This window comes from Pristiophorus japonicus, chromosome 12 (assembly GCF_044704955.1).
Source record: "Pristiophorus japonicus isolate sPriJap1 chromosome 12, sPriJap1.hap1, whole genome shotgun sequence".
Taxonomy (NCBI): Eukaryota; Metazoa; Chordata; class Chondrichthyes; family Pristiophoridae; genus Pristiophorus; species Pristiophorus japonicus.
The window spans coordinates 173,317,461-173,331,067 of record NC_091988.1 but is presented as its reverse complement, the minus strand read 5'-3'; the positions used below and the strand labels follow the sequence as shown (position 1 = coordinate 173,331,067).

The following is a 13,607-nucleotide window of genomic DNA, read 5'->3' as shown; positions in this document are numbered from 1 at the left end:
ACAGTTGCATATTGATGGAGGAGCTTTCTGGGTATTTCTGGGTGGATGAGATGGCCGCCTGACCTTTGGCATATGAGTCTATTTTGTCATCTTCTCTTGGCCTAAATTATCACTGGTTTAGTTTACGAATAAAAGAAAAAAAGGGACCTGCACTAGTAAAGTAGATCGATTTCAGTGCTTTACCAGAGGCAGAGGTAGTGAATGTGACTGTGACACAAGCTTTTGCCACAGTTCTCTGCAGCTAATACAAAACTGTACTTCGCGAGCTTCCTGTGACCTTAGAGGATAAGCTAACTACAGAGAGCACACAAAGGAATTCTTAGTATTGGTGTTTTCTGTACGCACTGTTGTATAGATCCCTCAAGATCTGAGAAGAGGGAGATCAAGTGCCCTACCCCAGGCTGTGATGGCACGGGTCATGTGACAGGATTGTATCCACACCATCGTAGTCTTTCTGGATGTCCACACAAGGATAAAATACCTCCCGAGAGTGAGTAGCCTTTTTGTGAGATTGACCCTTGTTTGATTTAACTTCACAGCTCTACTAAATATGGTACATTTTACCAATTGGTGCTCCTGGCACAGAGCTTCATAGCATTACTTGGGCGATTTTATGACTATTATTTTTAATGGATGGGAAATCATGCGGGTTTTCACCCAAAGTTCCGAAATGCACTCCCACCAGACGAAGCTCTTCCCCAGGAGTGCCAATTTGTAAAATTACCCCTTGTGTGTCGTTGACAGCCCAGAGACCAAAAATCATTGCTAGCAATGGTATTATACGAACACATTATTTTCTCATCTTAAATTATTCTCGCTGGTATTCTAAATGGAAGTGTTAAGCCATTTAAAACAAATGCGTTCACGTCTCCATTAAAATAGCAGAGGAATTTGATATGAGCATGTAAAGTATTCGTGCACTAACATTGCTGACAGTAATTGTATTGCATTGTTTCTGTTCCTACTACTCATGGGTTTGGGGTGACCATGCTCAATTATTATTTATAACCTTTTGATAAAACATGTGTCACAGTCGTTATTTGGCTCAGATACTGTTAATGAAGATCACTTTTAAATCAAAAGCATAATATCAAAAATGAATTGTGTGAAAGCAATATATTTCCTTAAGAAAATGTGGCCTAAATCAGCAAATACATACTACATAGAATTATATAGAATATACAGCACAGAAACAGGTCTTTTGGTCCAACCAGTCCGTGCTGCAGTTTATGCTCCACTCAAACCTCCTCCTCTAATCCCTCCTCATCTAACTCTGTCAGCATAACCCTCTATTCCCTTCTGCCCCATATGCTTATCTAGCTTCCCCTTAAATGCATCAATGCTATTCGCCTCAACTCCTCTCTGTGGTACTTGTTTGAAATAGTGAAAAGGTTCCTGCTTTCCATATAAACTGAACTATTTGGTCCATTAAATAAAATCAATACTTATGAGCTTACATAGACATAAAAGCATTACTCCCAATGGTGGAAATATTTGCATAGCTCATGGTATTATCACTGAGCTCCTGTACCTTGGTTAGTTGAAAACAATCTGAATAATGACTGTCACATGATTCTCTCGTGTACACGTTTTGTTTAGGTAAAAACTTCTCGCGTTTTAAAATAGTTAATTTAAAGCTTTGCTATACAGGCCCTCAATGGTTTTAGTTATATGTAAAATACGCTTATAACTTGAGTCATACAGACCAAATGTTTCCAGGTTCAATTGCCCGTCTGTGCTGAGTTAGCAGCAGCTGAAGTGATACAGTTGGCCTCAGCATCCCTGAGCAAGCAAGAGGAAAATCATTCAGGGTTTCTGCCCTTGATCGCTATCCAGTGACCCCTGCTGGAAAAGTGTGTGTGTGTGTGGAAAAGTGGGTGAGGACAGAATCATATTCCCCTGTGATTCACTCCCCCAAGGTTAAATACACTGCCAGCACTCACATATAAAGAACAGCCACGTAACTGATGCTTATGATTCGGCCCATGAAACTGCAGTTGTGATGAAATTGCAAAAAGAAATCTGCCAAGTAACTTACATCTCACAAGCTATATCTGAACCCTAGCATGTAGTGGTGAAAAGGCAGTCAGTGTTTGATACTTTTTGCTTTTCACTTGCTTATTCAGTCCTTGCCATGCATGAAAACGTTCTGAAGTGTCCCACACCAGGCTGCACAGGACAGGGGCATGTCAACAGCAACCGAAATACTCACAGGAGGTAGGGAAGTTTTCTTCATATAACTGTTACTTTGAAATCATTTAAAGGTGACAAATGCTGCAGAACAATTGTACTACAGTGATTCAGAATAGTTGTTAAATCTGGCTAAAATGTATTCTTGACGTCTTTGATTATTTTCAAAATCAGCAGCCTTTTTTCTTTGTATAGCCCTGGGAAAAAAAAAAGTCTCTGCCAATTCCTTTGAATTTTCAAAGGAGGTAGGAGGTTTGAACAAATGATTTCCTAATTTAGAGAGCAGGCAGGTAGCTGGCATCGCACGTAAATGCCCGAGTGCAGTGTACCACCACGCTTGGTAATCTGGCAGCACGAAGCAAGGGAGCAATGCCCCAAAACAAGGGAGGCAAACCAAGCTGTGTTCATGCAACTACTAACAGCTACCTAAAGGCAGAGGGTTAGTAGCAGACTGTCACCTGCCCGCTCAGTCAGGTAAAGCTATCTGGTTACTGAAAGAAATGGAAAATAACATTAAGTAGGCCAAAAAAGTTTTTAAAAAGAGAGGAGGCAGATTGCTACCTTCCAGGGCTCACTGGGGCCGAAATTCATGGTCCGGATAAAGCCTGTTACCGCCAGAAAGAGGCGGCCAGGCGGCAGAGTCGAGCGGCTACTGACTTCCGGTCCAATGGCCGCCACGACCCAAATTCAGCTTGGGGATTTTATGGCAGTCCCCACTACCGCCCCACTGCTGCCGACCGCCCCAAGCACATCATCAAAGTGCGCACCGCCAATCTCCCATACCTCCATCACACGCCACGCACAATTTATTGCCATAAATCCGCCGCGCGGTGCCCCTGCCCTCTTTCTCTGTCGGTGCACCTTGTTTTGTGTGTATGAGCAACGGCAGCGCGGCGGCCCGTCAAGGGGAGGGCGCACTGCCGCGGCCGCCATGTTTTTTTTTGCCGGCCAATCGGCCGGACAATTATACCCCCGGGTTCAGCCGGGCCGTCAACAGGCAGCCTGGCACCCCCTCTTGGGTGCCAGGCTGCTGGCCCGGCCGAAACCCTCCCTGGTGGCCCAGTGGCCGATCCTAATTATTCGCCGATTCTCTCCCCACGTGGTGACGCAGACGCGCAATGACGTCACCACCGCTCCGCTGCTGAGTGACAGCGGCGGAGAATCCATCCCGCCTCCACTTCCGCCCCTCACCAGCACTTACTGCCGCACTTCCACCCCCATTATAACCGGCTTCCGGTCCGATCCAAAAAAAACGGCAAAGAGAAGAAAATCAATCGAGAATCCGCCTCATCGGATTCGATGATAAAAAGTTTTAAAAAACGGAATGTGCGCCAGCTTTCTGGCAGGCATGAGGCCCCACTGTCTCAGAGCGGGTTGCTAGGAGGTGTGCAAGTTTGGCTAGTTTTGACTTCCCTGGAGGAACCTCTGCTACCTGACACCCGGCCAAAGTGGAACTCTCATTATGTTGTCTCATTGTTACTCATTTGCACTACTCATGGCTCAATGCAATTATCTAGCGAGAAGCTGAGCCACACCGAACCATAAGGTCCCATGTTCCATTCCTAGCCTGTGCTGACTTTGCTTATGACAATTAGAATACATTTGGCCTCACTGCCCGTGGGTTAGGGGTGTGGCGGGCGGCGGGGGGAGGGGAATCAGCTGCTCCTGATCACAGTCCAGTGCCTCCTGGAAAGCATCACAGCTGAACCTGATCTTGTCCTCACCCAACATTCACACATGCATTTTGGAGCAGAAACCATGGTTATCATGCTTTGGGAGTTAACCTGGCCCAGTTGTAGAATGTCAGAAAGTCACGGGTTCAAGCCCCCCGTCCAGAGATTTGCGCACATAATCTAGGCTGACACTGAGGAAGTGCTGCACTGTCGGAAGTGCTGGCTTTCACATAAGACGTTAAACCAAGACCTTGTCTGCCCTCTCAGGAGGGTGTAAATGATCCCATGGCACGATTCAAAGACGAGGAGAGGAGTTCTCCCAGTGTCCTGGCCAATATGTATCCCTCAATCAACATTACCAAAACAAATTACCTGATCATTTATCTCATTGCTGTTTGTGGGACCTTGCTGTATGTGAATTGGCTACTGTGTTTCCTTACATCACAACAGACTACAATTAAAAAGTATTTAAATACCTGAGAAGTGCTTTGGTACATCCTTAAATTGTAAAAAGCCCAATATAAATGCAAAATTATATTTTTCAGTAACATTTCTAAAATCTAATATAGAGTCTAATGTACAAAACCAAGAAGATAACTTAATAATTAACTTGCGGAATAAAAGGAAATACTGAACACAGCCAGCACCAAAAATAGTGTGGCAAGTGTTTTAATTCACAGTATTCTGGAAATTCTGTATGCATGCTTAAAACAAATGGGTTAATCCCTACATTCAAAAAGTGCATAGAGAGATTCATTAGAAGATTGTTAAGGGTCAGGACCAGTCATAAAATGTACCCCTATATTTCTATAATATCATTTTTTTTTATCATTTTGATTCGAAGCTGTCCTCAAAAGTGTAGCTAACTTAAATTACTGCTTTCTTTGACACAGCCTTTCTGGATGTCCTATTGCTGCTGCTGAGAAGCTGGCAAAATCTCATGAGAAACAGCATAACAGTGAATCTCCCAAGAGCAGCCAAAGTTCTGACAGAGTGTTGAGGTAGGTTTACTACATCAAAGAGCCTAAGGCAAATCAATGAAAGTTGCAAAAATTACAGGCAATTAGAGGAAGCACCTTCTGTTCGCCACTATTTAGATAATCAAGAAATAACCACCAGGTATCCTATTTACATGCACAGGTCCTGAAATGGCATAGTCTGCAAACTATTCTTTACATTGAATAATAGAATATTTTTTGTGTTATCAATTTTAGCATGGAAGTTTTGCATAATGTTATGACACAGCTGCTTTTTAAAAGGCAATATAAATAATATCTTGAAATAATTATATATAAATTTATGGGTATATTACAAATTCGCATTCAGCACAGAACTTTACTGGACCAAGTACACTTATCGGGAACTCAGGCACAGCGGTCAGAGTATCCTGCAGGACTTTCCATCCATTGGAGGACAATCCTGCGGGACCCGCTGAACTTCATCCTTACATTTCCGATGTGCATTCCAAATTTGCGCCAAATGTGTGAATTCGTAGAATATACCCGACTGTATCAGTACCGTGGATATATTCCGTCACATGTTTTCAGTGAATCGGTTGATAGTTACAAACTCAAATAATAAGTCTCATAAAATGTGGATGGAATATATCAATCTCAGCAAAGTTTGTACATGTGGCATTTAGGTAGATTACTATGTGACGCTACCTTGAAAACCCAAATTTGTATACTAGTCTTAGGGGAAGAAATTGGCCAGGTGCTAATGTTTTCAAACTTTAAAAAAGTTTGACGCTTGTGCTCCAGGATGGAAGTGGAGCGGTAAATCGTGACGCCACCGCAAAACTACCGCCGAATTTAGCGGAAGTCGCTGATCTCACCTTGTCCGATCGCAAACCCTTTTGTGCCCCGTTATCACCCCCAGAGGCACTAACGGAAGGTGCAAAGGAGCCCAATTTCCTCCCCCCCCCCTTTCTTACGGCAGTCTTGCCAGTGAGTTGACATCCAGAGATTTCCACTCTTGGAGAAACTAACAGGCATTATCAGCTTGATTAATTTTGAAGTTTCTTTTACATTTTTGCACAAATTACTGCTTTGCTCATTCCGAAGGACATCTCTAAATAAATGGAATGAGATACAGGCTTGGACAGAGCTTTTCAATTTAACTTTTAACTCCTTGTGGCTTCCAGGCCGATGTGCTTCGTGAAACAGTTGGAGATTCCGCACTATAGCTACAGGCCTAACATGCTGCCAGTCACCCCTCGTGCTAACCTAGCGAAGGAGTTGGAGAAATATTCCAAGGTTACATTTGATTATGCTAGTTTTGATGCACAGGTTTTTGGAAAGCGTGTGATTGCTCCAAAACTTCACGCAGCTGAAAGCTCACCCAAAACCTTTAAATGTAAGTACGTATTTTGAAACCAAAACAATCAGACATCAAGATTGAATGAAAGCCAGAAACTGCAGCCTCTGTCACTTGATATTAGGAGTGACAGAAAAGTAATTTATTTTACGCTTCAGATTTAGTACCACTGAATTGATTGTGTTATTAGCAATTTTAGCATGGAAATTCTGCATAACAAAATGACAAAGCTGATTCTTAAATGGCAATATAAATAAGAGCTTAAATATCTGCATTCATGAGTATTTCCGATTATATCTCAAACACAAATACATTGCATTATACCTGGAAAGGTTAGGACTGTAGAATCCAGATCTGCTGCAATCAGCTGTACCCTTGATATGATCCATATCATTTTGTGAACCACGAGATTAACATTGAAATCATTTGAAGTGGAATCTTGCTGACCTGTTTAAAATCCCATGTTTTCCCACACAGCAAAGCCATTCCCAAAGGCCTCCTCACCCAGTCACAGTCTATCTACTAACTATGTTAAAAGCTCATCCTCATCCGGTGGCTATGACTACGCTCATGATGCAGAAGCCGCACATATGGCTGCCACGGCTATCCTCAATCTATCTACACGTTGTTGGGAAATGCCAGAGAATCTAAGCACGAAGCATCAGGATCACCCCTCTAAGGTAAGTCACTGCATTCCACTAACTGGATAGCTAGATGGGTTGTTTAGGAAATATTGAACAAGGAAGGTATAATTCAGGGGTTTGAACATCTTAAGATTTGTTTGGCAACAGGCAAAGCCAACTGTTAAAACCACTGTATAGAAATGTTTTCAGACATGCCTGTCACAGTTGTCATCGATGCAAATTTTTATGTCACACTTAAAAAAAATCTAAGCAAAGGAAAACCTTTGGTTTCCTCTGATCTTAGGAAGAGCCAGGGATTTACAAGATATCATTCTGCACAGCAACATTTACCCGTCAATTGACCTCAGCGTGTGCCTATTCATGTCAATTAGCCTTTATGGCCTTAAAGGGACAAGCCAATTTACACACAGCTCCAGCATACAGCAGGATAATACAGTGTGTGTAATATTATTAAGCCATTAAAAAACCGTACACCAAGAACTTACTATGAGCAAAGATATGGGGAGATCCATCAGTAATATCAAACCACATTAACCATGCTGACCAAAGTAACAAAAACATCTGGTTGCATTTTCAAAAATAAAAAAAAATAGTTTTTGACAAAACTCTTTTTCAATGATTTTGCAGAACATGGATATTGAGGTAGATGAAAATGGAACCCTGGACCTTAGCATGAATAAAAACCGAAAAAGGGAAACTGTATTTTCTGCTATAAGCTCTAATGTGAGGTCAGCAGATTTATCGTCCTCCTACCTTCATGGAAGCAGCAGCACATGTAGCAGTGTAATGGGTTCTCCGCAGTCCAGTCAAACTTCTAAACAGGATGAATATGATGGCCCTATTGACTACACAAAGCCAAGCAGACAAAGGGAGGAAGAGTCTGAAGAGGTGAGATCTTAGAAGGGTCACACTTGATTGATAACTAATGAGAAATGTGCTCTGTTTTCTGTGAGGTCAGTGACATTCAGCAACAAAGCTTGTGCCAAAGTCTACATCATTTGGTTTATGAACAAACTCAATTATCAGATAAATGAAACAGCATAGCTCAACATGTCATTTGGCTCAGAATAATTTATTTCAATCGTACTTTCATCATTCCTTCTTTTCTGCCTTATTCACCTGCAAGTGGTGACTGACTCATAAGGGTAGCCTAAGTTGACTCAGCATCTAATTTCCCTGATGAATCATCTCAGATCTGGAATTGCCCATGTGGGAAATGTTGATTATTGCTATTCTTGCTTCAGTGCAAATATATATGAGTGCCTCGCAACATTGGATCATCTCAAAAATGTCTTATTTACAAAAAACAGAAGCTTGTTTGCTGCACATAAGTAACACCTAAGTGGGTCTTAGCAAATCCAATTCTGGAATTCATTTGTGAATGTCAGTAGGGAAATATGGAAACATGGAACACAGGATGCAAACGAGTGCTCGAATTTCAGCTATTCTGTCCTGATCCTTTGGTGAAAACACCTGCCAAGTGTGAAAGTCTCATTTTGCATTTCGACCCAGACCACAGTGGGGGGCGGGGGGGAAATTAGACTCAAGAGACTCTGGAGCGGCTGGATAGAAGGTGTTTTATGGTGGCATTTACATTGCCTGCTAATCTAACTTAAATATCAAATTAAGACATTTCTCAACAGAGCATATGTTAATTAAAAAGTAGCATTGAGATTCTGAAAATGATAAATTAGTTCTCCCAAGAAACCACATTTCCGTTGCAATAGGGCTACATAGGTTGTAAGAAAACAGCATACAGGGAGGGATAACAAATTGGATACTACAATCCTTCTTCAAAGTAGTATATCTCCAGTATAGTTCTGATTACCTCCACATCTATATAAAGCAGTTTTGTGTGTACGCCAACAAAAAAGTAACAGCGTAACTCCATAGCCATGTCTCAATCTGACTCCGGACTGCACCAAATAAAAACTGCTCCGTAGAAATCCAACTTAAACCGCTTGGTCATGGCAACATGTGAAGTATAACATTAGTGAGAAATAAAGCTAGGTTTTAAGGTGCCCTCCTGTCCAGCTGTGCTGCCCGCACATCTTCTACCTGAAGTATGTTAAATTATTGTACAAATATGTACAGTTAGACCACCAATGTGTCCTCCATAAATGCCATGTTGAGAATATACAGCAGTACAATATCTGTGTGAATACTGGTGTACAACCTTTCTCTTTTATAAAAAAAACTTTTTGCAAATTTAACTTTTAAAAAACGTTTCTATCTGGGCCATTAATTGTTAAATGTTTTCCTGCTTCAACTCATAATCTATTTATGTTTAGTTTCTTGAAATAAAATGTAGTAAAACAAAACACAAACTAAAAATAGTAGTTTTTAAACATGTTTTGAGAGTGTAAATGATGCCACGTGCATCCTCAAAACATTAAGGGGCCTACATTTTCCCACGCCCATTACTGGGGCACGCAGTTCAAATAATCTGGAAATGTAGCACCCAGCGAGACGGTTGGCTAAATCTCCCGGAATTGGCTTCTTTAAAAAAAAATTGTTGGTGGCGGTAACGGGGCTCTTGTGGTGTGGAAGCATGGCTTGCACGGGTCGCGATGCTCAGCGTCACGCTCAGCACATCTGGGCCGTGCTGATGGTGTCAGCGCGATGCAGATGTGCCACGTCACGCTGACACATCACAACATCCCTCCCCTATTTTTAAATTTGCCTAACCAATTCCCATAAAATAATTGAGACTGTTGTGCACCCGTCTACGGAATATTGAAGGCTAAATTCGATAACCACCGAAAATGGGCGCGAGTATCATGCGCAATTAGCCTGCTCCCGTTCAGTCCAATACAGGCAACATACAAACTTTATTTTAATTTAAATGATTTTAGCGTGCAGTCCAGCACTAAATGCACTGTTGAGTTGCTGCATGCCTGCGCAGAGTTTAATGGATTATGGGACCAAAATTGGCCTCTTATGCACCTCCTGTTAGTGCTTCTGGGGGGCGCTAATGGGTTGCAAATCTGTTTTCGCCCGGGCGATCGCCCCCAGCAAAGTTGGCCTCGGTTTTTGAGGAGGTAAAGCCCTGGTCGGGTGCATGCGGCGATGATGACATCCCAACATAAGTTTGGCCTCTCCCTCTTAGTTACCGCCTGGCGCTAACAATGACGTCAGCTGTCAAGTTGCAGGCGGGAGTCAGCTGGAGAAGCGCTATTTAAAGGTGCTATCTTGTCAAACAGTTTTCTGTCAGCCATTATTATTTGCAGCTTGCTGACAGGCAGAATACCTGTTGCAAAGATTGTAGCGGATTTGACCCCAAGGGCTGTTCTGGCTCTTAAACATTTTAATTAAACGTATAATTCAGGGCAGATTCGACTCACCAACATTTCTCTCGTTTCATGATGGCTGTGTTGGCACTCAACCTCCTGCTCTGACGTCACCGTCAGAGGTTACTTAGGTGAAGACAAAGGCATTGAAAAAGAGAAGCAAAAAGACAAGTAGAAAGACAGGGAGAAAGCTAGGGAGCAAGACAAGGAGAAAGACAAAGTGAAAGAGAGGGAGAAAGACAGTTACAAGGACAGCAAGATGTGGCCAGAGGAAGAAGGCACAACAGGGCTGTCAACAGGAGACCTTACCCTCCCAAGGTATTCTGGCAGCAGTTCTTATACATCAATTCACCGAGGAGCAGTGTGTTCGAAGACTGCGTTTAAGCAAGGACGTGGTCACAGAATTCTGCCATCTCCTGCAACCAGACCTCGCGCCCCAGACCAGGGTGAGGACAGCTCTCTCAGTGGCAGTCATGGTCACCATCGCACTCAATTTCTACGCCAATGGATTCTTCCAGTGTGCAACAGGTGACATCTCCAACATCTCCCAGTTTGCCGTCCATTGCTGCATCCGCGAGGTCACAGATGCTCTTTACAGAATCATGAGATCTTCCATAACTGCAAAGGCTACCACTCTCTGAATGTGCAGTTGGTGTGCAACCAGACACGCAGAATCCTCACCGTCAATGCTCACTATCCTGGCAGCAGCCACGATGCCTTCATCTTGTGCCAGAGCGGTGTGCCAGCTTTCTTCCAGCCACCACATCAAGCTCACACCTGGCTGCTTGGACAACAAGGGCTGTCCGCTCTCCATCTGGCTCATGACTTCCCTCCGCAACCCCACCACTCCTGCCCAGCTCTCATACAATGAAAGCCATGCCACCACCAAGAATATCATTGAGCAGACCATCAGAGTGCTCAAGCAACGGTTCCACTGCCTTGCCTGCATTTAAGGTTAGGGTTAGGTGGACAATGGTGGACCCAGTGGCGACGGCAGAGCTTGCGTGGCATCCAGCTGAGAGCATTCTGAGCCTCGATGTCAACAGTCATTGACTGCATGACAGGAGTCAGACCATGCGTGGCCACAAGCTGAGACTGCATGACAGCAGTCTGAGACTCAATGCCAGCAGTGACTGACTGCATGTCAGCATCAAGACGTTCGGTGGTGTGCAGCTGAGACTGCACGAGAGCAATCTGAACTTCCATGCTGCCAACCATTGTCTGCATTACAACTCCAAGTCATTGCGTTGCTTTCCACCTGTGCTGCAATGGAAGCTGCCATATCACCCATGACATGCGACATGAGGTCTGGATCCGCACGGTCTCTCTGGGAGTCCACCATCATCTGCAGACTGGCAATGATGGGCTCCATGGTGGCCAGGGCTCTGTGCAATGTTGAAGGCGGGCTCCTCCACGCTCCTTACCACTGCCGAGAGGCTCTCGTATATCTTTGCCATTGCACCTATCATATAGGATTGCATTGCCATCACCCTTCTTGTGAACCCCTCTCCATTGAGGTCCTCACCTGAGTCCTGTACAGCAGAACTCTCGTACAAACTCTCCCTCTGGGGAGATGGCTCCCAAGGTTCCCTTTCCCTTTGACCATGCTGCAGCCGGCTAGGCCCCGGTGCATCATCCAGTGCAGACCCCGCTACTAATCTACCCTCGAAGGACCACGTAGTGCCAGTAACTGAGCTGGTGCCTGCAGGTGAGAGAAGCAGTGATGCAGTGCTTGGCTCCGCGTCCTCCTCCCCCTACTACTCCTCATCCTCCTCTTCTTCCTTGCGACTCTGTTGGGGGATGGGGATGTGGGGGCTCAGAGACAGGCTCGTCATCTGCTGCATGGTTATGTGAAAGCATAAATGGCACAAGAGTCACATTAAGGTGAGGGAGGGGGGGCAGAAATGGAGCAAGGATAGCAAACAGTGTGAGGAGCTGGAAAGTGATAAGGCCTTCTGGTTTAACAGGGAAGTGGGATGAGAAGAGGGGATAAATATACCATTGTTGCCCCCAGCGGCCACAGCCCCCATCACTTGCGGGCCAATTAGCCGCAGCATTCACTCCTCCCGGTCACTCAGCTGGTGCAGTTCAGCTCCCCCGCACCACCCCCACCACCACCACCTCCAGTCCACTACTGCTTCCTTCTGTTATGGGCCATCTTGGCCTGCAAAAGAAAGGAACTTGTGTGAGTAAGAGTCCAGCTATGTATGTGGAAGATATGCCTGCCGTGGTTGAAGAGCTGTGAATGTATGCAAGGCGTGAAATGAGGATGTGACTGTGAGTAGGTACAGATGTTTGGTGGTTGCCTGTTGGGTTAAGTGCTGGTTTGCAGAGTGTGCAGACAGAGGCTCAGAGGCCGGTATGTAAGAGTTGTGGAAACATATACTCACCTTGACCACCCAACTGGGGTCGTTACAATTTTTCCAGCACTGTGTTGGGGTTCTGTCAACCACAGTGCTGGCCGACATCTCCGCGGCCACCTCTCCTCACATGGCCCTAAAAACCTGCGGCGTTGGCCTTCTCACAGATGGAGGGAACAGTGCATCCCTTTCTCTCTCCACTGCCCCCACCAATGTGTCCAATGCCAGGTCATTGAAGCGCGAAGCCCCTGTAGCAGGATTTGGAGCAGCCATGTCAGAAATTGCTTCCAGCTCAGTGAAGTCCAGCAATGAGGAAAATGAACAGGTGCTGCCTGAAATGACATCCCCTTTAAGAACTGAAATGAGCAGGAGACTGCTGATTGTTGAATGAAAGTCACCTGAAATTGAGTAGAGCTCTGGCAATAGCACTGCAGCAGCATCCCACTGAGGCCGTTAGTGCCTCAGGTATCCCCACCCCCCCCCCCCCTTCCTTTCTGAGGTGAAAACGCCCAATTTTCCAGAATTTGGCAGCCCATCTCGCCGGGCGCTAACTTTTCTGAAAATTAAAAGTTAACGCCCCAAACGGGGCGCTACCGAATTTCACCCCCATACTTCTGACGAATGGCAGCCAACTCATGATTGTCAGAGGTCTTTGTTTCACAAAGGGAAGAGGAGGGGAATATAGTGACTAATAAAGTACTTTGAAAATAATGATATCCTTTGATCCTAGATGGAACCTGCCACCTCTTCATTCCCCTCATCCGAGGCTGGAGATCTGGAAGTAATGGATGAAAGTATGGAAGATAAAAAATACCCAGGGGAGGTCACAAGCTCCAGCCTCAAACTGAAATTTTCATGCAAGGATGCCAAGAAGGAATTAATAACGTAAATAACCTCACTGCTTCAACATTTTGTTACCTGAAGATAGCTGATAGAAGTATTGGCATGCCTGACTTGTTATGCTGAGATTTTTGTTCAGAGTGCCTGCTATCAAAGCAGATTGTTACAGTTTTGCGGCCCAGAACTACCTGGTATTTCAGCTTACCTGTCACTGGAACCCAATTTCTACCTTCCCATTGGGGTCACTAATGATACCTGGATGTGTCACCATGGGGAAACTGAGATGGGCTTCTC

At 44.5% G+C, this 13,607-nt stretch overlaps 1 protein-coding gene across 10 annotated transcripts in view; it reads left to right on the top strand.

Annotated features, from left to right (window-relative positions):
• myt1b (myelin transcription factor 1b) overlaps positions 1–13,607 on the top strand; it is a 155,267-nt gene that overhangs the window by 118,412 nt on the left and 23,248 nt on the right. For all 10 annotated transcript variants that reach the window (XM_070896171.1, XM_070896172.1, XM_070896175.1 and 7 more), the window contains 7 exons: positions 356–490; positions 2,127–2,217; positions 4,757–4,864; positions 6,007–6,218; positions 6,657–6,859; positions 7,451–7,711; positions 13,204–13,358. In XM_070896171.1, coding sequence (XP_070752272.1) covers positions 356–490; positions 2,127–2,217; positions 4,757–4,864; positions 6,007–6,218; positions 6,657–6,859; positions 7,451–7,711; positions 13,204–13,358 — 1,165 coding nt within the window. The remainder of the gene's footprint in view (positions 1–355; positions 491–2,126; positions 2,218–4,756; positions 4,865–6,006; positions 6,219–6,656; positions 6,860–7,450; positions 7,712–13,203; positions 13,359–13,607) is intronic.